We start from the raw sequence: 26,970 nt of genomic DNA on the forward strand, positions 1-26,970 counted from the left end.
CCGAGTAGCTGGGACTACAGGCGCCTGCCACCACGCCCAGCTAATTTTGTTTTTGTATTTTTAGTAGAGACGGGGTTTCACCGTGTTAGCCAGGATGGTCTCGATCTCCTGACCTTGTGATCCACCTGCCTTGGCCTCCCAATGTGCTGGGATTACAGGTGTGAGCCACCGTGCCTGGCCACAACTTGCTTTTCTACAAGAGTCACTTGAGATCTAATGATTAAAGGAGACTGAAAAAGGCAAGAGGAAAGAAAAAACTTTATGCAAAGAACCAAATTGAAGAGGTCAAAATTATATTACCCAAAGTACATCTAAAATAAAAAACTGTCCTATTTCATAAAACTTATTTTAACTAAAAGCTCATAAGAGACAAAGAAGAACATTATATTAGAAATGTTCATTTAATAGGAACCCCTGAAAAACGTGTGTATATACATATATTTGTGTGTGTGTCTTATATTAGGGTTCCAAATACATAGAGCAAATACTGACAGAAGTAACGCAAGACATAGAGAGCAATATAGTTATAGCAGGATATTTCAATACCTCAACTTCTGAAATGAATAATCAGAAAAGAATACTCATAAGGAAATAGAAGACTTCAAAGCAGTATAAAACAATTATGTCTAATAGAATTGTAGAGAACACTCTTAAACAAAAGCAGAATACATACCCTTCTGAATAGCTCATAAAATATTCTCCTTGATAGACCACCTGTTAGGCTACCAAAAAGTCTTAACAAATGTTTTAAAATAGAAACTTTATAGCTTACTTTTAATGACCAAACTGGAATGAGAGTAGAAACTAATTAAAAAAAGAAAACTGGCTGGGCGCGGTAACTCAGGCCTATAATCCAAGCACTTTGGGAGGCCAAGGCAAGCGGACCACTTGAGGTCAGGAGTTTGAGACTAGCCAGACCAACATGGAGAAACCCCATCTCTACTAAGAATACAAAATTAGCCAGGTGTGGTGGTGCACGCCTGTAATCCCAGCTACTCAGGAGGCTGAGGCAGGAGAATTACTTGAACCTGGGAGGCAGAGGTTGCGGTGAGCTGAAGATCACACTGAGATCACACCATTGCACTCCAGCCTGGGCAACAAGAATGAAACTCCATCACACACACACACACACACACACATAAAAGGACATTTATAGAAATTAAACAACATAAACTTTAGCATGCTATTGTTCAAAGTTTCAAATAATATGAGATATCTAGACTGTTCGATGTAATCTACAGATTAAATGCAATCTGTCAAATTTTTAATTAAATTTTTGCAGAAACAGAAATAGCAACCCCCCAATTATAGGGAATTTCAAGGGACAATGAAGCACCCCACAATCTTCAAAAAGAGAAACAAATGCACCACAGTTCATGATATCAAAACATATACAAAGTTAAAGAACTAAAAAAATCTGGTATGGGCATACAGGTGAACAGCTATATCAATAAAATAAAAAATCCAGCAAAAATACACACTCACACACATACGGTCACATGAAGAGTAATTTCTACCCTCATAATTATTGTAGCATTGTTACTGAAAGCAAATAAATGAAAGCAATGCAAATTTCTCTCACCAAATAAATAAATAAAAAATATTACAATATTACTCCAGCTTGTAAAAAGCAAAAAGTATCATAATGAGGAAAGAGAGAGACCCTCTCATATTGTTTTATACTCAGTATATGTTTTAAGAAAAAACAAGGAAGTAAAACCAAAGACAGGCAGCCTGATGCCAGACCCAAAATCAGGCCTGGGCCTGCCTGGCCTACACCCAGTAGTTAAAAATCAACTCATAACTTAGAAACCAATGTTATTCATAGATTTCAGACATTGTATAGAAGAACATTGTGAAACTCCCTGCCCTGTTCGGTTTCACTCTGACCACCGGTGCATGCAGCCCCTGTCACGTATCCCCTGCTTACTCAAATCAATCACGACCCTTTTATGTAAAATCTTTAGTGTTGTGAGCCCTTAAAAGTGACAGAAATTGTGCACTCAGGGAGCTTGGATTTTAAGGCAGTAACTTGCCGATGCTCCCAGCTGAATAAAGCCCTTCCTTCTACAACTCCGTATCTGAGAGGTTTTGCCTGTGGCTCGTCCTGCTACAATAACAAGTATAATAAAGATAAATCTTGATGACATTGTGCAACATGAAGTCAGCCATGAAGAGAAACTGTATGAATCAACTCACATGAGACACCTAAAGCAGTTTGACTCTAAAACAGAAAACCGAATTATTTTTGTAAAGGGCCAGAAAACAGAAAAGGTAGTTACTTGTTTAATGAGTACTAAGTGCTAGCTTTGCAAAATAAACATATGCTAAAGATATAGTGAGTAACAATATCAATATAATATGACTAAGCTGAATATTAAAAAATATTTAAGATTGTAAAGTTTACATGTTGACAATCAAAAATAATATCTAAAACAGATACAGTGATAAGACGGTTTTTGAAATTATCTTCAAATCACAAAAGTGTTTCTCTGACACATAGAAAAACATAGATTTATAAATAAATGGAGGGTAAAAGTAGAAGAATTTCAATGACTACTCACCTAGGCAGGGTAAAATCACCATTGCATACAAACAGAACAAGTATACAACTCATAATAAGAAACAATATACATACAGATAAACAGACTCTTATAGTGGAAACAGACACATCACTGACCTATATTTGATTTGTGTCCCACACTTAGTGTACACAGTGAAATATTGTCATACGCAATTATAATATAAAATGAAAACATCCTAAGTTTTCTGCTATTGCAGCCATAAAAAAGAATGAGTTCACGTCCTTTGCAGGGACATGCATGAAGCTGGAAACCATCATTCTCAGCAAACAAACACAGGAACAGAAAATCAAACACCACATGTTCTCATTCATAAGTGGGAGTTGAACAATGAGAACACACGGACACAGGGAGGGAACATCACACACAGTGGCCTGTTGAGGGGTGGGGGGCAACAGGAGGGAGAGCATTAGGACAAATACCTAATAAGTGCAGGGCTTAAAACCTAGATGATGGGTTGATAGGTGCAGCAAACCACCATGGCAAATGTATACTTACGTAACAAACCTGCACGTTCTGCACATGTATCCCAGAACTTAAAAGTAAAATTGTCAGGCCTCTGAGCCCAAGCCTGAACATATACATCCAGATGGCCTGAGGCAACTGAAGAAATCACAAAAGAATTAAAAATGGCTGGTTCCTGCCTTAAGTGATGACACTACCTGGAGAAATTCCTTCTCCTGGCTCAGAAGCTCCCCGACAGAGCACCTTGTGACCCCGCCCCTACCCACCAGAAAACAACCCCTTTGACTGTAATTTTCCATTACCTACCCAAACCTGTAAAATTGCCCCACCCCTATCTCCCTTTGCTGACTCTCTTTTCGGACTCAGCCCGCCTGCACCCAGGTGATTAAAAATCTTTATTGCTCACACAAAGCCCTTTGGTGGTCTCTTTACACAGATGCGCATGACAAAAATAACAAAATGAAAAATAAAGTTTTCCCTTTCCTGTCCAGTATGATATGAGCCATTGACTTGTCACATTCGGCCTTTATTGTGTTGAGGGTATATACCATCTATATCTAATTTGTTGAGTTTTTTAAGTCACCAAGACATGTCCAGGCTGGGTGCGGTGGCTCACGCCTGTAATCCCAGCACTATGGGGAGCCGAGGCGGGCGGATCACCTGGGGTCAGGAGTTCGAGACCAGCCTAAACATGGAGAAACCCCATCTCTACTAAAAATACAAAATTAGCTGGGTGGTGTATGCCTGTAATCCCAGCTACTCCGGAGGCTGAGGCAGGAGAACTGCTTGAACCTGGGACGCGGTGGTTGCAGTGAGCTGAGATCACGCCATTGCACTCCAGCCTGGGCAACAAGAGTTAAACTGTCTCAAAAAAAAAAAAAAAACATGTTCAATTTTTCCCAAAGCTGCTTCCGTATCCACATCATCCACACTAAAAAATAAAGATGTCTAGCAGGAAACTTAAAAAGGTGAACATTCTAAACTGAAAATTAGAAAACATTGGTAAGAAACTGAAAAAGACATGAAAATTTGAAAAAATATTTCTTTGCTCATGAATTGAAATAATATTAAAAGTGTGGCTATACTACCCAAGGTGACCTACAGGATCAATAAAATCTCTATCAAAATACCAATGGCTTTTTTCAAAGAAATGAAAAAAAAAAAACTAGCTTAAAATTTATAGGGAACAACCAAAGACCCCCAAATAGCCAAAGTAATCCTGAGCGAAACAAACAAACAAACAAACAACAACAACAAAACCAAAGCTGGAGATATTGCACTAACTGACTCCAAAATATACTATAAAGCTATAATAAGCAAGACAGCAAAATATTGGCATAAAAACAGAGAGATCAAAGTATCCAGTGAGCCCAGTAACAAATTCATGAACCTACAGCCCAGTGATTTTTAACAAAGATGTCCAGAACACACAGCTGGAAAAAGACAGTCTTTTCAATAAATGGTACTAGAAATATTAGTTATCCACATGATAAAGCAGGACTTTAAATAGATATTTATACATGCATGTTGTTATTTACAAAAGACAATTCCTAGAAACAACACAAATGTCCTTTTAGAGATCAGTATCAGATTTTTAAAATGTGACATATACATAGAGTTAAATATTATTTCATTTTAAAACAAAGATATTCTGACACATCTTACAAAACAAAAGCTTAGAACATTACCTTAAATAAAATGAGAGTCAAACAGAAACAGACATTATGTAATTACACTGAGAATTATAAAATTATAGAGAGTAAGTAAAATGGTGTTCTTCAGGAGCTGCAGAGAGAAAAAAAGGGCAGCTTAGTGTTTATAGGGTATTAAATTTTACTTTTGTAAGGTAAAATTCATAGAGATCCATTGCAAAATAAAGTAAATGTACTTAACACCACTAGACCGTATACTTGAAAGTATTGGCCAGGGGCGGTGGCTCATGCCTGTAATCCCAGCACTTTGGGAGGCCGAGGCAAGTGGATCATCTGAGATTGCCTGTAGTCCCAGCTACTCAGGGGGCTGAGGCAGGAGGAGAATGGCGTGAACTTGGGAGGCAGAGAGTGCAGTGAGATGGCGCCACTGCACTCCAGCCTGGGTAACAGAGGGAGACTCTGCCTCAAAAAATAAATAAATAAATAAATAAATAAATAAATAAATAAATAAATAAATAAAATAATTGAGGACAACCTACATGAAAAAAATTCCCCAGTAAAATGGAGTTGAAAAAAATAGAAAATTTTTACCTATAAAATATTGAATGTAATATAGATGTATCATAAAAACAGAAGAATCCAAGACTGAGGAAGGTTGTATTGAGAGGGCATGCCCTTGAGTGGCATGAGTATGCTTGCCCATCATAGTCCCAGCTACAGAATAAAAAATATGTCCAATTCTCATTGTAGAATTAGCTGTAGAACATTTGGTTTTGTTTCTGCCACTAGCACCATTTGCCAAGACACCTAGAAGAATTCATAATGTCCTGTGTCTCAGGTGAAAAGTCTGTTGGTTCTGTCTGTGATCTCTGAATTAGCCTAAAATCCTCCCCTTGCACAAGTCAGTCATGGTGTGGAAGAAATCCCAAACACACAGGGACCCACAGAGAGAAACTTCCATTTGGGCCCTTGGATGTAGGTTTGCCAGTATTTATTTGATGATGGATCCTGATGTGGCACTATAACCTGGCTCCAAGTCCATGCAACCAAAGTCCAGGAGCAGTTTTTCCCAACCTGGGACCTGCCAAAAAAGACACCTGTATGTGCCACTGTAGGCATGGTGGTTAACTTTATTCCCACTGTGAATTGGGAAACAGCCCTATAACCCAGCTCCAGTCTCTGTCACCTAGAGTCTGGGAGAAGTACTGCCCCCTCAGGAATCTAGAGGGAGAAATGCCATGAGCCCAGAAACAAACCCCAAGACTTTGGTTCCAGCTATGTATCCTGAAGCAGCCCTAAGAATGAGTTTCACACCTTCTCAGCTGTGTTCAAGGGTCAGTACTACTCATCTAGGAACCTGTCCAATGACCAGGTTAGAGCATTTTGAAACATCCAGCAAGAACCACACATCAGGAACCACACCTGCTCACATTTATTGTATCAGCACCCCCATCTGCACATACAACCGGAGATTTTTTTTCTCAGTGCCGGTCATATTGATAAAGTTCCTGAAGAAAGTCTAGTCTTCCCAGAAAATAGAATCTGATGGCCTGATAACAGGTCTGCCAAACATGAACTTCACTGCAGACACAGTAGTAGTTATGTGCCTGGCTCCAAAGGATTTAATTGCAATCTCAGCGGAAATATCATCAGCCCAGAGATCAAACAGAAGTATTTACCTCCCAACAAATCTATAATGACTGAAAGAGATATTTGCTCCTTCAGATGCAAGGACTTCAAAACAAGGCTTCATGGATAATAAAGGATCAGGTAAACATAACACCACCAAAAGAAACTGAAAATTTTCCAGTAACCACTTACGACAAAACACAGATCTAAAAAATGGCTAAGAATTCAAAATAATTATCTTAAAGAATCTCAATGAGATGAAAAAAACACTAATTTTTTTTGAAAGAATGCATGAACAAAATTACAATTATAGCAAGGAAAGAGAACCAAATGGATATGCTGGAGCTGAAGAACGTAAAACATAACAAAAAGTTTTTAATGGGAGACAGACAGTTATACAGAAAAAAAAATCAGCAAAGTTAAAATTAAGTCATTTGAAAGTTCCTAATTAAAAAAAAAGAATGAAAGAGTGAATAAAGCATTTGGGCCACATAGTGCATAATAAACTGTAAAAACGTACATATTTTAGCATGTTTAGGGTAAAGAGAGAAAAATCTTAAAAATTTGTTTAAATATATGTCTTAAATTTTTCCAATCTTAGAAGGAATACATTCAGTTTTATGAAGCTTAAAATGTCTATAGCAAAAGGAACTAATAAAAACTGCCGAGAACACATAATTAAACTGCCAAAATTCAAAGACAAAGAGAAATTCCTAAAAGAAAAGAAATTTTTCTCATACAAGGGAACCCTATAAGGTTATCAGCAGATGGTTCAGCAGAAACCATGCAAGCCAGACAGGTGTGAGATCATATATTTAAAGTGAAGATGGAGAGAGAAAAAGAAAAAACTTTGACAACGAAGAAGACTATACCTGACAAAACTGTTCTTTAGAAATGAAATAGCAATCAAGATATTCTCAGATTAAACAAATAAGTTGAGGAAATGTGTAATCATTTGACCTTACAGGAAACCCTAATAAGAATTTTTCAAGTTGTAATGGACTCCTAATTTACAACAAGAAAACATATAAAAGTATAAATCTTACTGGAAAATATATATACATATAGTCAAATGTAGATGGTTATAGAACTGTAATTATGGTACATAAGTCACTTTTAACTCTGGTACTAAGTTACAAAAAAAGTATTAAAATACATAACCTTGATAATTTGTTAGTGGGTATACAATATAAAAAATTGTATGACATAAATAATGTGTTGTAAGGAGTACAACTGTTTGGTTTTTCTACATACAGAAGTTAACTCTTGCTTGTGGCCAGGAGGTCAAAACCAGCCTGGCTCGATATAGCAGGACCCTGTCTCTAAAATAAATACATAAAATAAAATACAGATTTCAGAAAGTTATTTACTTAAAACAAGTGGCTGGGTCTGATGGCTCATGCTGGTAATCCCAGCACTTTGGGAGGCCAAAGTAGGTGAATCGTTTGAGCCTAGAAGTTCAAGACCAGCCTAAGCAACATGGCAAAACCCTGTCTCTACAAAAAATACTGACAAAATTAGCCGGACATGGGGGCATGTACTTGTAATCCTAGCTACTCAGGAGGCTGTGATGGGAGAATTGCTTGAGCCTGGGGAGGTAAAGGCTGCACTGAGCTGTGAATGCACCATTGCACTACAGCCTGGGATAAAGCAAGACCCTATCTGTATAAAACAGAAAGTTAAATTGTTATCTTAAACTAGACTTTATAACTATGAGATGTTTTATGTAAGTCTCTTGGAAATTAAAAAACAAAAAACAACACTGTAGTAGATACGTACAAAAGAAAAAGAATGAAAGCATCCAACAACGAAAACAAAACAAAACTCAAGAAAATATAGGGGAAGACAGCATGTAAGAACTACAAAACAGAAACTACTAAATGGTCAGAAAACAATGAACAAAATGGCAGTAATAAGTTCTTACCAATCAGTAATTCTTTTAAATATATAAAGATTTAATTATCCAACGAAAACACATTGCTATGGTTTGAAAGTCCTCTCCAAAATTCATGTTAAAATTTAACTGCCATTGTGGGAATGAGGCCCTTAAGAAGTTATTAGGTCATGAGTGCTCTACTCTCATGAAAGGATTGGTATCAGTATTTCCACAGTGGGTTAGTCACCATGAGAGTGGGTCTATTATCAAAGTGAGCTCTGGTGCACACACATTCTGTCATCCTCAAGCCTTTAGTCATGTTGTGATGTGGAAGTATGATTCTTATCAGATGGGAATGGCATGCTCTTGGACTTCTTGGCATCCAGGATTGTGTGCTAAGCAAACTTTTATTCTTTATAAATTACCAACTCTAGGATATTGTTATTGAAGCAAAAAATAAAGCATTCACAAAATGTCTGAATAGATTAATAAAATCAACAATATGCTGCACACAAGAGACTTAAAGACACACATATGTTAATGGTTCAAGGATGAAAAAGAATATTCCATGTTAATAATAACTAAAAGAGTGTATCTTTCAGACTCTCAGACAAAAGAGATTTTTAGGAAAAAAAAATCTGTCACTACAAAAAGAACTTTACTATATGGTAATAAAAGGCTAATTTGTCAAAATAATATAACAATTAAAAATAAATACATATCCAATATAGGAGCACATAAATATATTGTAAAAGGAAAATAAATTTTGGGGCCTCCAAATCACTAAGCTAAAGGGAAAAGTCAAGCTAGGAACTGCTTAGTTCCAACCTACCTCCCATTCTATTCACTCACCTCTCTGCCACTGACACAGATGTGTATCTGACTGCCTCCTTTGGAGAGGCTAATCAGAAACTCAAAAGAATACAATCATTTGTCTCTTATCTACCTATGACCTGGAAGCCCCCTCCTCACTTTGAGTCTTCCCACCTTTGCTTCAAGTTGTCCCACCTTTCCAGACTGAATCAATGTACTTCTTACATATATTGTCTGCTGTCTTATGTCTCCTTAAAATGTATAAAATTAAGTTGTTCCCCGGCCACCTGGGGCACATGTCTCCAGGACTTCCTGTCACAGGTGTGCGTGTCCTTGACCTTGGCAAAATAAACTTTCTAAATTAACTGAGACCTGTTTCAAAAATATGAACATATATTAACAGATGTAGAAAAACAGACAAATATGATAATACTAGGGGACTTTATTGCCCTACTTAATACAACACATCATTCAGACAGAAAGAAAATAATGTACTTGCGTAGTACTAAAGAACTACACCTAAAAGACATACATAGATAACCTTTCACCCAACAGTATACTTATATTCTTCTCAAACATTCTCCAGGATACATCATAAATCTGGCGAGCCTCAACATTCCAGTCTTCAAGTGATCCTCCTGCCTCAGCCCCAGCTGGGACTACAGGTGTGCACCACCTTGCCAAGCTAATTTTTAAAAAAATTTTTGGTAGACATAAGATTTCACCATATTGCCCAGGCTGGTGTTGAACCCCTGAGCTCAAGCGATCTGCCCTCTGTGGCCTCCCAAAGTGTTAGGACTACAGGTGTGAATCACAGCACCCGATCTGATATCTTTATTCTAACACCAAATATATGGAGTTTGCTGAACACCAACCAATCTTCCATCACCAAATGGGTGTCCAACAACTCAATTCTGACAACACCAGGGTCAGTATAGACCCCACCGGCTCACAGCTCAGTCCCACAATACTGCTTCCACTCCACATGCCAGTCACAAGCCCCAGAGACCCATCTATACTTCAGAGCAACTGCCTATAAATCCTGGGCTTCCATAACTCCCTCCCCTCAATTAAAGGATTTGATAAAACCACTCACAGAACTTAACAAAAACACTTTACCTATTTTTACCAGATTATTAATGCTGGGTACAATTCAGTAAAAGAAAGAGAAAAAATATATAGGACAAAACAAAGTGAGGGAAAAGAGGAGGTGGGTTAGTGAATCTTAGTAGTTTTGACTATGGTCTCTCCAATCCTTTGTGCCCTATAAAAAAAGCTTACAGCTAACAAATAACCTTTTCATTAACTTTGATGATGCTCCCTCTTTAGGTATCTCAAATTCACAGACTCTAAATTCTCATTTTTCCCTCATAAACAAATAATTTTGTCTCCAGTGTTCGCAACAGAATACTGGTTAACCAAACTTAACTTAAGTTTCTCTCCTTTACCCAGGCCCCTGGACTCTGCTCCACCTTCAGTCTGAGATAGCATACGACCCCTCTTCATGTCCCTCCCAAGAACAGGTTGATGTCAGGGTGAAACATTCTCTGATCCTGAATCTGATTTTGCCATTCTCCATTCTGCCCTCTCCCTCACACCTTCTTTCTAATCTTGTTTGCTCCTCCACATGACAAATAGCCCTTTTCTGCCTCATTTTGGAGATGCTTGCACATCTTATGCTTGGTGCTTTCCCCAATGCAATATTCCTTAGAATAAAGTCACTTCTTACCTCATTGAAATTTATTTGACAGTATCTAGGAATAGCCCCATGATAATAACAATTATACCCTCTCAGAGGGCATCACAAACAACCTCCTATCCCAACTCTCACTGAATCTACCTATGGATTCTTAGCTTTCCAGGGTTCTGCAGCTTCTCAGTATAAAGGCTCCTTCCATGTCTAATTTGAGCCAGGCTGGGACACCTGCAGGAAAGGTTCCCCACTAAGTAACAACTGGGCTATTGATTACCTCCTTTGACAGTGTCAAGATTGGCCTTACCCTGCAGTTAACGGGCTTAGGTCTGATTCCCAGTCAAGGTTATTACCTTAGTTTTCTACAAAAGGAACTCACTGTTTGAAGAATCCAGCAGAATTCCTCAAACTCAGTGCTGATGTTTACAGGAGAAATGGAAATTGGAAGGCACTTACATTTCATACTTCAACAAGAAAAGGCAAAATATCAATTTCAGACAGCAAACATGTCATTTAGGTATTATTTCCATAGTAACAAATAATTAAGCAATCATTTTTGAGCACTTCCAGGAATGTCAAGTCCTAGTCCATAGAATTTAACATTAAACTCAAACATGCAGGTAACAGGATACAGAGTAGACTTATCCACTGTCACAAATTCTCCACCATGCAGAAAAAAGAAACTGATGTTTTGGCAAATCTCTATAAATCACCAATTTATCTACCACAATTTCTTGTGGAAATGTATTCACTTTTCTGCAGCCATAAAAGAAATTTTTCCTACTTCTTTTCACCCAGTAATATTTTTATAACTAAGCCCTGAGATTCTGTGTGAAATATAACTCCCAAACAGAAACTTACTATCCATGGTCAGGGAAAAAAAATTAAAGTAAGAATTTTTGACAAATAAAATATATCACTATTTTTTTAAAAATTCGTATTTTTATGCCTCTTTGACAGTATTTTCCTATTTTTCAAGCTCTACCAATAGAATGCAGTGTGCAGTTAAAAAAAAATGAAAGCTGAAATAAGTAAATAATCTTTTCAAGATGACAAACCCAGGGAGTGGTAGTACTGGCTGAAATGGTATGTCTGACTTAAGTGGCAAGTTAGGCCATCCTATGATATAGATCCTCTCACCCCCATCCTGCTCATTGAAATCCTCAATGACCACCCTCCCAAGGGCCTCTGCACTGTGTGCCTGTGTGCCTGGAGTACATTTTTCGTTTTGCAGGTCCTTGTATCACCTTGCTAGAATGAACATTCAATGTTGTTGGGGATATTTTTTCTCCCTTCACTATTCTGAAAAAATTCAGATGGTAGGAATTATTTCTGCCTTTCCCATCAATATCAGCATTCCATTGGCTGACCAGCAATGTGTCTCTAAAACATGGAAACTGGATTTGGAGAAATAAAATCTCAATGCCACAAGGATTTGGTTTTTTGGATGAAAAGTAAACAAGATGAGTGCTCTCAGCATCAGGGCACTCAGCTGCTCCCCTGAGGCTCCACCCTAAACCTCAGGCTGTCCACCATGAGGAGATGATGTAGTAGCTGTTATTCCCTAGACATTCCAAGATACATGGCCACCATAGGCATCTGTGGTCTTTCCAGACAGTTCTGAAATCTAGGACCAGGAAAAGACAATAGGATGGATGAGGACGAATTACCTTCTAAAGTTGGGAACCTAAATCCAAGCACATTCTGATAAGGTGTCTGCACCTGAAAAAAGATGCATGTTTTCACCACTGTTATTCAACATAGTACTGGAAGTGCCAGCCAGAGCAATTTGACAAGAGGACAAAAAAATAAAGGGCATCCAAATTGGAAAGAAAGAAGTCAAATTACATCTTTGTTTGCAGATGATGTAGTTTTATATTTGAAAAAAACCTAACTAGAACACTATTAGAACTAATAAATTTAGTCAAAATACAGGATTTAAAAATTAGTAGTGTTTCCACATGCCAACAGTGAATGATGTGAAAAAGAAATCAAGAGAGTAATCCCATTTACAATAGCTACAAATTAAAATCAAATACCTAGGAAATTAACTTAAGCAAAGAAGTGAAAGGTCTCTACAATGAATACTATGAAATACTAATGCAAGAAATTTAAAAAGACAAAAAAAGGAAAGATATTTTATGTTCATGAATAAAAAGAATCAATACTTTCTAAATGTCAATACTACCTGAAGCAATCTACAGATTTAATGCAATCCCTATCAAATGATCAAGGACATTCTTCACAGAAATAGGAAAAACAATTCTACAATGTAGACAGAACCACAAAAGACTCAGAATAGCCAAAGTCACTGTAAGAAAAAAGAAACTGGAGGAATCATACTATTTAACTATAAATGATATTACAGAGCTACAGTAATTAGAACAGCATGGGGCTGATCAGTAAAACAGTAGACAGAACATAAATATAAATCCATACATCTACAGCAAACTTATTTTTGATAAAGGTGTCAAGAATATTTATTGGGGGCTTAGCATGCTGACTCACGCCTAATCCCAGAACTCTAAAAGGCTGAGACAGGTGGATCACTTTCTCAAACTCCTGGATCAGGAGTTTGAGACCAGAGTGGCCAACACGATGAAACCCTGTCTCTATTAAAAATACAAAAATTAGTCGGATGTGGGGGCACAAGCCTGTAGTCCTAGCTACTCCAGAGGCTGAGGTGGGAGAATTGCTTGAACCTGGAAGGCAGAGGTTGCAATGAGCCAAGACTGTGCCACTGAACTCCAGCCTGGGCAACAAAGCAAGTCTCTATCTTTAAAAAAAAAAAAAAAAAGAAAAGAAAAAGAAAAGAAAAAAAGGTGTTTATCAGGGAAACTGCTATAAAAACTCAATATCCATATTCAGAAGAACGAAACTAGACCCCTATCTCTGGCCATATAAAAAATTAAATCAAAATGGATTAGAGACTTACATCTAAGACCTCGAACTGTAGGGATTCAATCAAGCTGGTGGGAAAAATATTAAAGATAGTTTTCGGCCGGGCGCGGTGGCTCACGCCTGTAATCCCAGCACTTTGGGAGGCCGAGGCGGGCGGATCATGGGGTCAGGAGATCGAGACCACCCTGGCTAACACGGTGAAACCCCGTCTCTACTAAAAATACAAAAACTAGCCGGGCGAGGTGCTGGGCGCCTGTAGTCCCAGCTACTCGGGAGGCTGAGGCAGGAGAATGGCGTGAACCCAGGAGGCGGAGCTTGCAGTGAGCTGAGATGGCACCACTGCACTCCAGCCTGGGCGACAGAGCGAAACTCTGTCTCAAAAAAAAAAAAAAAAAAAAAAAAAGATAGTTTCCTATCTATGCTTAATTGCTTTCTACTTGGGAAGTCCACAATGTCAATTACTCTCTAGTAGTGCTGACTCAAGCCTTTGTCAATTAATCTTTATTAAACAAACGTAAGTCTCACTAGCTGGTCAGGGCCACAGTCAAAACTGTTTACAGAACTCTCTGGGGAGTCTGTAAGTGGCCCGGACATCAGCTGGACTGGCAAAACAGAGTATCTGTGTATCAGTGTACTTTATTCATCTGTCGTTTGGATCAGGGTCTGTGGGCAGACCCCCGCATCAAACTATGAAACTACTACAAGAAAACATTGGTGAAACTCTCCAGGAAATTAAACTGGGCAAAAATGTCTTGAATAATACCCCCACAAGCACAGGGAGCCAATGCAAAACTGAACAAACGGAATCACATCAAGTTAAAGAGCTTCTAAACAGCAAACAAAACAATCACCATAAAGAGCTTCTAAACAGCAAATGAAACAATAAACAAAGAGAGGACACACAAAATGAGAGAAAATATTTGCAAACTGCTCATCAATAACCAGAACAGCTTTAGAGGATAAGATCAAATAATCTGATTATGAATGTGCAAAGAATGTTTATAGACATTTCTCAAAAGAGGGCATACAAATAACAAAAAGGTATATGACGAGGTGCTCAACATCATTATCATCAGAGAAATGCAAATCAAAATGACAATGAGATATTATCTCGCCCCAATTACAATGGCTCTTATCTAAAAGTCAGGCAATAACAAATGCCGGTGAGGATGTGGAGAAAAAAAACTCTACTATTCTCTTGATGTGAATGTAAATTAGTCCAACCACTATGCAGGACAGCTTAGAGGTTCCTCAAAAAATGAAAAATAGAGCTACTATATTATCCAATAATCCCATTCCTAGGTATGTACATAAATCAATAAATCAGGACATCAAAGAGATATTTGCACCTCCATTTTACTGCAGCAGTGTTCACATTAGCCAAGATTTATCCATTCATCTGTCTATCAACAGATGAATGGATAAAGCAAATGTGGTACAAATACACAACGGAGTACTTTTCAATCATAAAAAAGAATAAGATACTGTCATTTGCAACAACATGGATAGAACTAGAAGTCATTATGTTAAGAGAAATAAGCCAGGCCCATGATGGCAAACTTTGCATGCTCTCACACATTTGCTGGAGCTAAAAACTAAATTGATTTAATTCACAGAGATAGAGAGCAGAAGGATTGTTACCAGATGCTGGAAGGTATAGTGAGGGGTTGGGGGAAGTGGGGAAGGTTAATGGATACAAAAATAATTAGAAAGGGTAAGATTTAATAGTTGCTAGTACAACAGAGGGACTATAGTCAAAAGCAATTATATTGTACATTTTTAAGTAACTAAAAGAATGTTGTTATATTGTTCGTAAAACAAAGAATACTTGAGGCAATGAATAACCATTTATGCTGATATGATTTTTATGCATTTCATGCCTTCATCAAAATAACTTACGTAACCCATAGATACATATAGGTACTATGTACTCACAAAAATTATAATAAGTAAAATATAAATTTAAAATGAAAAGCGTAAGAACAAACACCACTGGTCCTCATTTCTTCACAGATATATGAACTTAACACCATGCTGACCACATTGCCTTTGTGAGAATTCCTGAACATAGTTAAGAATTTGTACTACTTCAGTTGAGCACAATGCCAAAAACATGTAGAAGAGAAGAAAAATTTTATTACATATGCCCAGCACAGCCTGACCTCCTCCCAATACAGCACAGTGCAACCCAGGAGAAACTCCCAACTCTATGCTTCTTCCTCAGGAGAGAAAGAGAAATGTGGAATGTATGTCTACATTCCTGTCTTTTGAGGGACTGTCCAAAGAGGAATTTTGTTTCCCCTGATGTAGAGTGCTGAAGGAGATGGTGGTATACTTCGGATGACAGCTATGCATATTTTGCATTAACATAAGAAGCAATCCTGGTTGGGCGCAGTGGCTCACGCCTGTAATCTCAGCACTCTGGGAGGCCGAGTCGGGCAGATCACGAGGTCAGGAGATTGAGACCATCCTGGCTAACACTGTGAAACCCCGTCTCTACTAAAAATACAAAAAACTAGCAGGGTGTGGTGGTGGGTACGTGTAGTCCCAGCTACTCAGGAGGCTGAGGCAGGAGAATGGCATGAACCCGGGAGGCAGAGCTTGTAATGAGCTGAGATTGCGCCACTGCACTCCAGCCTGGGCAACAGAGTGAGACTCCATCTCAAAAAAAAAAAAAAAAAAAAAAAAAAAAAAAAAAAAAAAAAAAAAAAGAAGCAATCCTAAAATCATATCAGAACTAAAGAGACCAGAAGTGCTGAACAACTGTCAAAAAGAGAAACATCAGAAGCACCATACATCCTGATTTCAAAAACCTATTATAAAGTAATAGTAATTGAAATACTTTATAAAATACCAGTGAAACAGAACAGAGCACACAAATAATCCCTTGCACATATTATCAAATGAACAGCAATTTACACATCCATATTCACGGTAGCATTATCTACAAAAGCCAGTAAGTGAAAAGAACCAACTTTTCTTAAATAAATGAATAAAGACAATTTCAAATATATAAATAATTAAATATTATTCAGCTTCTTTAAAGTAGAAAATTTTGCTAAATCCATAATAAGGATACATTTTTAAGGCTTTATTTATGTGGAAGAAGCCCAGGCACAAAAGGAGAGTAACAATATAATTCCACTTATGTAAGATACCTAAAGTAGTTAAACTCATAGAAACAGAAAGAAGACTAAAGTGTGTCAGGGTTAAGTGGAGAAGAAAATGAGTAGCTGTTGTTTCATGGACAATCTGTTAGAATGCAAAACAACTTTTTTTTTTTTTTAACTTTATTTTAAGATCAGAGTATATGATGTGCAGGTTTCTTATACAGGTAAACTTCTGTCATGGAGGTTTGTTGTACAGATAGATTGTTTGGTCATCAAAGTATTGAGCCTAGTTCTCATTATACAACACTGAATTATACAACACATCCTTTCATACCACCTGTAATAAAACTAGAAATCAAAAGCAGAAGTAAAATTGCCAAATTCAAAAATATGTGAAACTCAACACACTCTTGAACATATTTTTATTTGTGTCAGTTGATTTAATATTGTTAAATGACCATACTACACAGTGATATTAAAATTCAATGTAATCCTAATGAAAATAAAAATGATACTTTGTGAAAAAGTATTTTTTACAATTCTTACTTTTACATGGAATTTCAAAGGACCACTGATAGCCCAAACATTCTTAGAAAACAAGAACAAAGTTACAGGCACGATGTTTCCTGTTTTTAGAACAGATAACAAAACTAAATAAATAAAAATAGTGTGGTACTTGCAAGAAGACAAATAGATGATGGAACAGAGCCCAGAACTCAAAAACAAATCACTGTGTACATGTTCAAATGATCTTCAACAAGGTTGCAATAACCACACAATAAGAAAAAGACAGTCTCTTCAATAAATCATGTTGGAAAACTCTATATCCATATGAAAATACTGAGGTTGGATCCTTCCCCTGAACCATATACAAAAACTGTCTTGAATGAGTTAAATATAGGAAGAAAGATTATGACATTGATCTCAGCAATGTTTTGTTGCATGTAATATCAAATACATGAGCAAAAAATTTAAAAGCACAGAAAAGTGGGACTATGTTAATCTCTCCACATCAAATATGCAGTAAGAGTCCCACCTAAGCAGCAGAAAAGCCAAAATATATACATATATTTGACAGAAGATAACATCCAGAACAACTCCAAAAAACAAAAAACAAAAAGTTACATGACTAATAGACAGGAGATGAAAATGTTTCTCCAAAGAGGAAATACACAAACAATTATTGAAAAAAAGTTCTAATCTTTAGAAAAATGTAAAGAAAAACCACAATGAGGTATTACTGTGCATTAATTAGGATGGCCAATATCAAGCAAACAAAAAATAATATATATTGTTAACAATGTAGAGAAATTGAAATCCTTGTACACTGTTGGTGGAAAAAACATGATGCAGCCACATGAAAAATGTGTAGAGGTTCCCCCAAAAATTAAAAATCAAGTTATTGTATGACCCAGTAATTCCACTTCTGAGCATCTACTTAAAGTGTGCAACGTATACCTGAAAGAAGTATTTGCACATCCATGTCTACTGCAGTAATATTCACTGTTTCATTCTTGCACTGCTATAAAAAAATTCCTGAGACTTAGTAATTTATTTTTAAAAAGAGGTTTAATTGGCTTATGGTTCTGCAGGCTGTACAGCAAGCATAGCAGCTTCTGCTTTAGGGGAGGCCTTGAAAAGCTTCCAGTCATGGCAGAAAGGGCCAGTGAGTCATCTCACATGGTGGGAGCAGGAGCAAGAGAGCACAAGAGGGAAGGTGCCACATGCTTTTGAAAAATGAGATCTCAGGAGAAGTCACTCACTATGGCAAAGACAGTACCAAAGGGGCTGGTGCTAAACTATTCACGAGAAGCCAACCCTATGATCCAATCACCTCCCACCAGGCCCACCTCCAACACTAGGGAATACAATTTGACATGAGATTTGAATGGGGACACAGATCCAAACCATATAATTTACAAAAGCCAAAAAGTGAAAAAACTCAAACACCTTCAATAGATGAATGATTTAAAAAGATGTGGCTTATACATACAATGAAATATTCTTTAGCCTCAAATGAAAATATCTCGTCAGTTGCTACAATAAGGATAAATCTTAAAGCCATTATTTTAAGTGAAATAAGACACCAACAGAGTAACAGTGTATGATTCCACATATACAAGATATTTTAAATAGTAAACTCCTGGAAAACGGAAGTAGAAAGGTGCTTGCCTACGGTTAGGGTTGTGAAACCTCAGTGGTGCCAAAGATCAAAAAGGGTTATTTGGGAAAAGCAGGCCCTCACCCAGGTGGCCAACTCAAGGGTCCACAGACATGGCTACAGACAAGGGAATGGGGCACCAAGCTTGGTCTTACTGAAGATTATGAAGCAGTTCTGCAACCTCTTTCAAACTCCTTCAGTTATAATCCAAAAGTGGTCCTTCCTGTCAAGAGACCTGCAGGGAAACACACCCAGTCATGGCCCTGGAGGCAGGCCTGCAGGTCTTGGCCTCAGCTGTGGTCCCTGAAGCAGCCCTGTGACTCAGTTCTAGTGCTCACAGCCACAGTCCATGGCCAGTTGTACACACCCAGACCCACACAGAGACTTGTGAAAACTTTTCCCAGGTAGTTAGTAGAAGCCAATCCCATTCATACACATGGCATTTCGCCCATCATATGCAGACAAACTTCAAAACCCTACCCTACTGCCTGCCATATAGATTAATGTCCTCAAGGATATTTAATCTTTCCATGGTCCAGAAAGAATCCATGACTGTCCAAATCTCTGGTAATACAACCATCAAAGGCAGACCCCATATCACTCAAAACGGATGTTTTGTTTTGTATCACTTAATGTTCAAAATAGGTTCTTGAAAACTGCATCTTTAAATGAAACAATGCTGCTATATGCCATTCAAACAACAGACTCAGCAGCACCCTCGTGACCCAGCTACGACCTTTCTTCTTAGCAACCTCAGAGATAATCTCATCAGCCTGGGGACCCAATAAAAGGAGATCTTTACTTGCCAAAGACAGTTTATAGAAACTGTAAGAGTTGTTAGATTCTTCAAATGTACAGACATGGGGCTGTTTCAGGGACCAAAGCTGAGACCAAGATCTGCAAGCATGCCTCCAGGGCCACAGCTTGTACCTTAACATATTACCGAAAGTTTTGTATCAGAACAATTAGACAAGGAAAGTAACAAAGCTTTCCAGCTTGGAATAAAAGTAAAAATGTTACTGTTTGTAGATAATATGATCATGCATATATACAAAACCCTAGAGTAAAACAACAAAAACTGAACTAATAAATGCATTCATTAAGGTATCAGGATACATAATCAACATAAAAATACTTGTGGGGTTTTTTGTTTGTTTGTTTGAGATAGGGTCTCACTCTGTTGCCCGGGCTTATCTCAAACTCCTGTGCTCAAGTGATCCACCTTCCTTGGCCTCTAACCTCTGAAAGTGTGCAGGGATTACAGAAATGAAGCACTGCACCTGACCCTACAAACAAATATCTGTTGCATTTCCATATAGTAACAACAAACTTTCCAAAAAAAAAGAAAAAGTTTCTAATTGCAATAGTATAAAAATAAGGAACTTAATCAAAATAAATGTAAAGGGCCAGAGCACAGTGCCTCACACCTGTAATCCCAGCACATTGGGATGCCAAGGTGGGGAGAACACTTGAGACCAGGAGTTCTAGACCAGCCTGGCCAGCACGGCAAAACCCCATCTCCACTAAAAATACAAAAAAATTAGCCAGGCGTGATGGCGCGTGCCTGTAATCCCAGCTACTCGGGAGGCTGAGGCAGGAGAATCCCTTGAACCTGAGAGGCAGGGGTTGCAGCGAGCTAACGCCACTGCACTCCAGCCTGGGTGACACAGCGAGAATCCATCTCAAAAAATAAGTAAATACATAAAATAAATTTAAAAAGTAAAGGATGAGATAAAAACGTATACACTAATACAGTTAAGTTATTGACGACAGAAATTGAAGTAGGTACAAATAAATGAAATGAAAATATATTCCATTAGGATAACTAATATTGTCAAGGAAGTGACCTGTAGATTCAATGTGATCCCTGTCAAAATTTTAGTGGCATTTTTCACAGTAATATAAAACACAATTGTAAAATGTAAGTGTAATCTTAAATAACTTAAAATACCCTGAGCAATCTTGAGAAAGAACAAAGCTGGGGGCATGATACTTTCTAATTTCAAACTTTACTTAAAGGTCACAGTAATCAAAAGAGTATGGTATGTGCATAAAAACAGATACAAACACCAATGCAACACAACAGGGAGCCCAGAAACACATCCATGCATACAAGGTCAACTAACCTTTGACAAGGCCACCAAAAATATACAATGCAGAAAGTATAGTCTTGTCAATACATGGTACCAAAAAAATTGGATATCCACAAGCAAAAGAATAAAATTAGATTATACCATAAATAAAATTTTCTTATACCACACCCCAAAATTAACTCAAAATAAAAGACTTAAATGCAAGACATGAAAGCGTAAAACTGGCCGGGCGCAGTGGCTCACGCCTGTAATCCCAGCACTTTGGGAAGCCGAGGCGGGCGGATCATGAGGTCAGGAGATCGAGACCATCCTGGCTAACATGGTGAAACCCCCGTCTCTACTAAAAATACAAAAAAAATTAGCCGGGCATGATGGCGGGCGCCTGTAGTGCCAGCTACTCGGGAGGCTGAGGCAGGAGAATGGCGTGAACCCAGGGAGGCGGAGCTTGCAGTGAGCCGAGATCGCGCCACTGCACTCCAGCCTGGGCGACAGAGCGAGACTCTGCCTCATTAAAAAAAAAAAAAAAACAAAAAAACGTAAAACTCCTGAATAAAACATATGGAAAAACCTTGTTGATACTGGTCTTGGCAATTTGGTATGTCATCAAAAGCACAGCAACAGAAGAAAATACAAAAGAGTGGGACTGCATCAAAGTGAACAGCTTCTGTACAGTAAAGGAAAAAAATGACTTTTAAAAAAATCCTACAAAATAGAAAAACATTTGCAAGCCATATATCTGATAGTTAATACCCAAAATGTGTAAGAAACTTCTGCAATTCAAAGCAAAACAAAAATGATGATAACCTATTCAAAAATAGGCAAAAGGTTAGTTGTTTTGTTTTTCCCACAAAGAAGACATACATACAAGGGAAATCCTGTATGCCATTAGTGAGATATAAATTGATAAAGTCATCATAAATATCAGTAAAAAATAAAAATGGAAGTATGAATACCACCTCTGGGTATACTACCAAATGAAATAAAATTGGTACCTCAAAGAAGTATCTTCAGCCCCATGTTCATTTTAGTTTTGTTTAAAATAGTCAAAAACATTTATATATACACACACAGTAGAACACTATTCAGCCATAAAAGAGAACGAAATCTAGCCATTTACAACATTGATAGACCTTGAAGACATTACGCTAAGTGAAATAAGCCAAACACAAAGAAACTGCATGTTCTCAGTTAGATGGGGGGGAATCTAAACATGTAAACTCATAGGAACAGAGAATAGAATGGTGGTTGTTAGTGCCTGAGGGTGGGAATATGAGGAGATGCTGTTTAAAGAGTACAAATTTTTGCCGGGCACGGTGGCTCAAGCCTGTAATCCCAGCACTTTGGGAGGCCGAGACGGGCGGATCACGAGGCCAGGAGATCGAGACCATCCTGGCTAACACAGTGAAACCCCGTCTCTACTAAAAAATACAAAAAACTAGCCGGGCGAGGTGGCGGGCGCCTGTAGTCCCAGCTACTCTGGAGGCTGAGGCAGGGGAATGGTGTGAACCCGGGAGGCAGAGCTTGCAGTGAGCTGAGATCCGACCACTGCACTCCCTCTGTCTCAAAAAAAAAAAAAAAAAAAGAGTACAAATTTTTAGTTATAAGTTGAGTAAGTCTGAGAAAGCTAATGCACATTAGCATTAGATTAGCAAAACACCATTGTCTTTATAGTAATACTGTAATGTATGCTTATAATTTGCTACAACAGTAGACCTTAAGTATTCTTATGACCAAAAAAATGGTTATCTATGTGAGGTAACAGATGTGTTCATCAACTTGACAATATTTTGTTTCAAAATGTATATGCATATCAAATCATTACATTGTACAAATTAAATATATAGTTATACAATTTTACCAGAAAAATCCAAATCACACAAACCCAGATATATCTAAGTCCTCATTTAGTGTTCAAAATAGGTTCTTGAAAACTGCATCTTTAAATGAAACAATGTTGCTATATGCCATTTAAACATAACTTGTTTTTATCAATTAAACTCTGGTAAAATTAGTTTTCTGAAACAATATGTTGCTTTACTTAGCTTCCAAGAACCTATCAACAATGTTAAGTGAGAATTTCCTATACACATATATGACTTATATAGGTATGTGTATGTGTGTGACACATAGTTCTATACATAGATGGATTATAGTTCAATGACAGAATCCCAGTAGGCTTCCTACTAAATAACACAAAATTATAAGATAATAGTTTATTAAGAAATAAGGTAACAAATGAGAGCTTAACATACACTTAGGAATGTTCTAAGCTGGTTAATGACATAGTACATTTAAGAAATCTAGAAGTTGGGCTGGGCTCACGCCTGTAATTCTAGCACTTTGGAAGGCGGAGGTGGGCGGATCACTTGAGGTCAGGAGTTCAAAACCAGCCTGGCCAACATGGTGAAACCCCGTGGCAGGCACCCGTAATCCCAGTTACTCGGGAGACTGAAGCAGAAGAATCGTTTGAACCCAGGAGGTGGAGGTTGCAGGGTGGCGGAGGTTGCACTGAGCCGAGGTCATGTCACTGCACTCCAGCCTTGGTGACAGAGCAAGACTCCGTCTCAAAAAAAAAAAAAAAAAAGAAAAATCTAGAAGGTGAGTAGATACTTTAAACCAATGGTATCCAATCCTTTGAGTGTGAGGACTTTTTGCGGTATCACAAAAATTATTCACAAACCTATTTCTTGTTTCTTAGCTCATCAGCTATCATTATTGTTTGTGTATTTTATAATTTTAAGTGTGGCCCAAGACAAATCTTCTTCCAAAGTGGCCCAGGGAAGCCAAGAGTTTGAAAACCTGTGCTTTAAACTATATTATAATTTGAAAATTTGAATATATAGAGTTTAAATCACAAATTTCAGTTTATACTAAATAACATTTTGAAGTAAAATAACATTTTTTTCATGTTTGAAAAAATGCTTATTGTTCTGATAAACTTTTGAGTAAGAGTTTTTGTAGAATTACATTTGCAACTTCTACAGGATTAAAAATCACTAAGTGGAAAAGATGCAACATCTGTCCTTCGTGTTCCTGGGATTTCTAAACCAAATCCCATTATGTCCACTACTCACCTTACATATTTTAGGCCTGATGCAAAAATAATATTTGAAAAAATACTTTAACATAGGGGTCCTCAATAATACAAATACTCCTATGTCTCTAAAAGCAATGGAACAGCAGTCAGATCATGCAGCCCCTTACAAGCGATAAAGTGGACACTGGCTCTCCCTGTAAACTTGAATGGAGATCACTGAAGAAAAAAAGGAAATTCTTAGAAGATTTAAGAGCATGGGACAGAAGATGACTCTATTTGTGAATAAGAGAAAAAATGCAGCCTTCTCAGAAATTATTTTCATTGGCACAGTTTCCCAAACTACATTTGAAGGCCTGGCTTCCTTCCTGACCTTTTGCCTCCTTGCCTGTGTCCTCTCCTTCATTCACTCTCACCTACCTGGGGGTTTGGCTGCTGTCTCATGTATCTTCAAGTTGTAGGGTTCTTTTATTTGCTCCAGACAGGTGACCAGGTCTGGGTTGGAGATCATAAAACCTGTTTTATTAAAAAAAAAAAAATTAACATGACTATTGCTGGGGATACTCCAATGACCAATCTATTACTATGCTAAGTAGAATAAAGAAATTTAACCCAAAAATTGTTTCCTGACAGAATCTTTAGAATACTTAAATATTTTAAATCTGCGGGTTCTAAGTTCCACTACCCAGTACTACTGAATCAAAAATAAGTGGTGCAAATTGGATTTTAAGATGTGGAAAACAGTATTTTACATCACTGAATTTCTAGAATTACTACTATCCTAGAGTGAAGAACACAAATTAGTTCAAGAAAAGAGAAGGTTTATGCAATGATGAAACATCCTAAAGATTTTTTTTTACACCAGCAAATTCCCAATTTTTTTCTTGTAGAAAGGAACTGAAAATTAATTAATGCAAAGCAGAAGCTCCCAAGAGACATTCTACAAAGAAAGAAAATGAAACTCTGAGAAAGTACTAGGAATTACGTATTAAAAGTTATCCATACCCAGGGAGACCAGGTTTCTATAGTTCTCCAACATCACGTCTCTATATAAATTCTGCTGGGCAGGATCCAGGCATTTCCACTCTTCAGGGGAGAATTCTATGGCCACATCCCTGAATGTTAAGAGTTCCTGAAAACACATATTTATCATGTGACAGTTCTTAATTTGACCATAAGTGAAATAAGAGAACTAGTTGTGACTTATGGGACTGACTGGAATTATCTGATAAAATGACTTTTAACACAGTAATGTTATCTAAAGTATTCTATAACTCTGAGGAAAAAGGAGGGCATGCCAGCAATTTTTGTTGCTGCAGTAGAAATATAGGCTACACTCACCTGTCCCTACAAAAACCAAGCAAAGCAGGTCCTATGACCTCCTGGAACAAAAGGTGAACTCATGTCTCGTTAAAGTATCTGGAAGCCCTCATGCTTGACCCTGGCCTCGCTGTTAATGTCACACAAGAAACTTAACAGGATCTGTAGGGAGGGAACAGGTGACTGTTTCTCTTCAAACTGCCATGTGATTCTACTGGAAGACTGGGCTGAGGGTCACTTAGTTAAACATTGCCTCTCAAGCTTCAATGTGCATATAAATTTGGTATTCTAGGCCTTACTGTAAGTAACACAATTCTGCAGGTTTGAAAAGGGTCCACAAATTAGCTTTTTACAGCAAGTCTCCCGTTAATGCTGATGCTCCTCCCCCTAGATCCATTACAGTACCACTCAGCTAGAGAAAGCAGACACAGCAGAGTCCCTTACCCCAACACCCTTATCACAATACAAATACTTTTCATCTGAAGACAAGACCAGCAATCATCATCCTGAAAGATGGCATTCTCTGCAAGCCCTTTAAAGGTTACAGAGGCTGGAGATGGTTGCAATGTCTGAGTAAGTCTGCATTTGAAAAACAGCACATCCACATGCATTAATGTGATATTTATGGAGCACGTACTATGTGCTCAGGAGTATGTAACAGAGCACTGTGCTGGGAAGCTCATATTATGTGTGCTAATTCTCATAGCATCCTGGGAGGTGGGTACAAAGTGTGTAATACTTCCCAGGATTTAAATGCAGGGTCCCAGCATTTTCTGTTTTTTCTTGTTTTCCTATCGGTGATTTTTTAAAAATGCATAGAATAATAGCTCAATGTAGATAAAGGGGACAGACATAGAAGAAAGTTTTAAGTACAATTCAGGAATTTTTTATTTTTGTGTTTGTAGTTACTATGAGACTTGTGAAAAATCCACTGAAACTGCAAAGATGGAGAACAGGTTGCTGGATGGGATGTCTCTAGAAATACTGGTTTTAATTTTTTGTAAAATAATTTAAGGCCCCAAAGTACATTGCTTTTCCCCACTTATCTGCTTTTGGGTTTCAGGAAATTGGGAGCACCAGCTCTGGAGAGAGTATGAATAGCTACCCCAAACTCTCATCTTCTCTAAGCAGTTCTGTGAGGCATTGCAGTGTGGGGTCAGACCTGGACAAGGTTCAGTAGATGGTGGATCTGGGCAGAGTTGGGACAGAAAATAGGTCCTAGGCTTCTGCTTTCTAGGCCACTAAGTAGTTTCAGTTTTGTCTTTTCTAAGCCCATCCAAGAGAAATTTGATTCCCAGAGTTTGTGTAATTTTTATCTATTTTGCCACTTCCCCATCTGTAACATACAATAAAAAGGAATTTAACCAAAACCCTTTTGTTTTTCCTGACCAATTATATTTGAAGCTAAATATTTATTCTTAGCAAGGCAAACACAATACAAATAATGACTTCTCTTTTGTCCATAAACAGCCCTGCAGGTGGTGGCATCAAAACTCACCAAACAATAAAAGGGAAGTAACCCAAATAAAGCTTAAGTCTCCTGTACAGTTTTCATCTTTGTACTGAATACATGACACTGAATTTAATCATTTATTCATGTGCTCTAGAATGCAAGTTCCTTGATGGTAGGGACCATGACTA

General features: G+C 37.7%; 2 protein-coding genes across 17 annotated transcripts in view; one reads left to right on the forward strand and one right to left on the reverse strand.

Annotated features, from left to right (window-relative positions):
* LOC140710952 (tubulin beta-8 chain-like) overlaps positions 1-26,970 on the forward strand; it is a 79,095-nt gene that overhangs the window by 32,481 nt on the left and 19,644 nt on the right. The gene's annotated exons all lie outside the window — the stretch shown is intronic.
* The window catches only part of LOC103246528 (uncharacterized), a 48,384-nt gene that overhangs the window by 17,547 nt on the left and 3,867 nt on the right, over positions 1-26,970 (reverse strand). For 2 of the 3 annotated variants that reach the window (XM_073013935.1, XM_073013934.1), the window contains exons 2-3: positions 25,015-25,141; positions 24,430-24,525 (exon numbers count right to left, since the gene is read on the reverse strand). In XM_073013935.1, the coding sequence (XP_072870036.1) occupies positions 24,430-24,525; positions 25,015-25,141 (223 nt within the window). The remainder of the gene's footprint in view (positions 1-24,429; positions 24,526-25,014; positions 25,142-26,970) is intronic. The other variant, XM_073013936.1, reaches the window with a different exon arrangement.

The sequence above is a fragment of the Chlorocebus sabaeus genome, unplaced genomic scaffold (assembly GCF_047675955.1).
Source record: "Chlorocebus sabaeus isolate Y175 unplaced genomic scaffold, mChlSab1.0.hap1 unalloc_scaffold_109, whole genome shotgun sequence".
Lineage (NCBI taxonomy): Eukaryota > Metazoa > Chordata > Mammalia > Primates > Cercopithecidae > Chlorocebus > Chlorocebus sabaeus.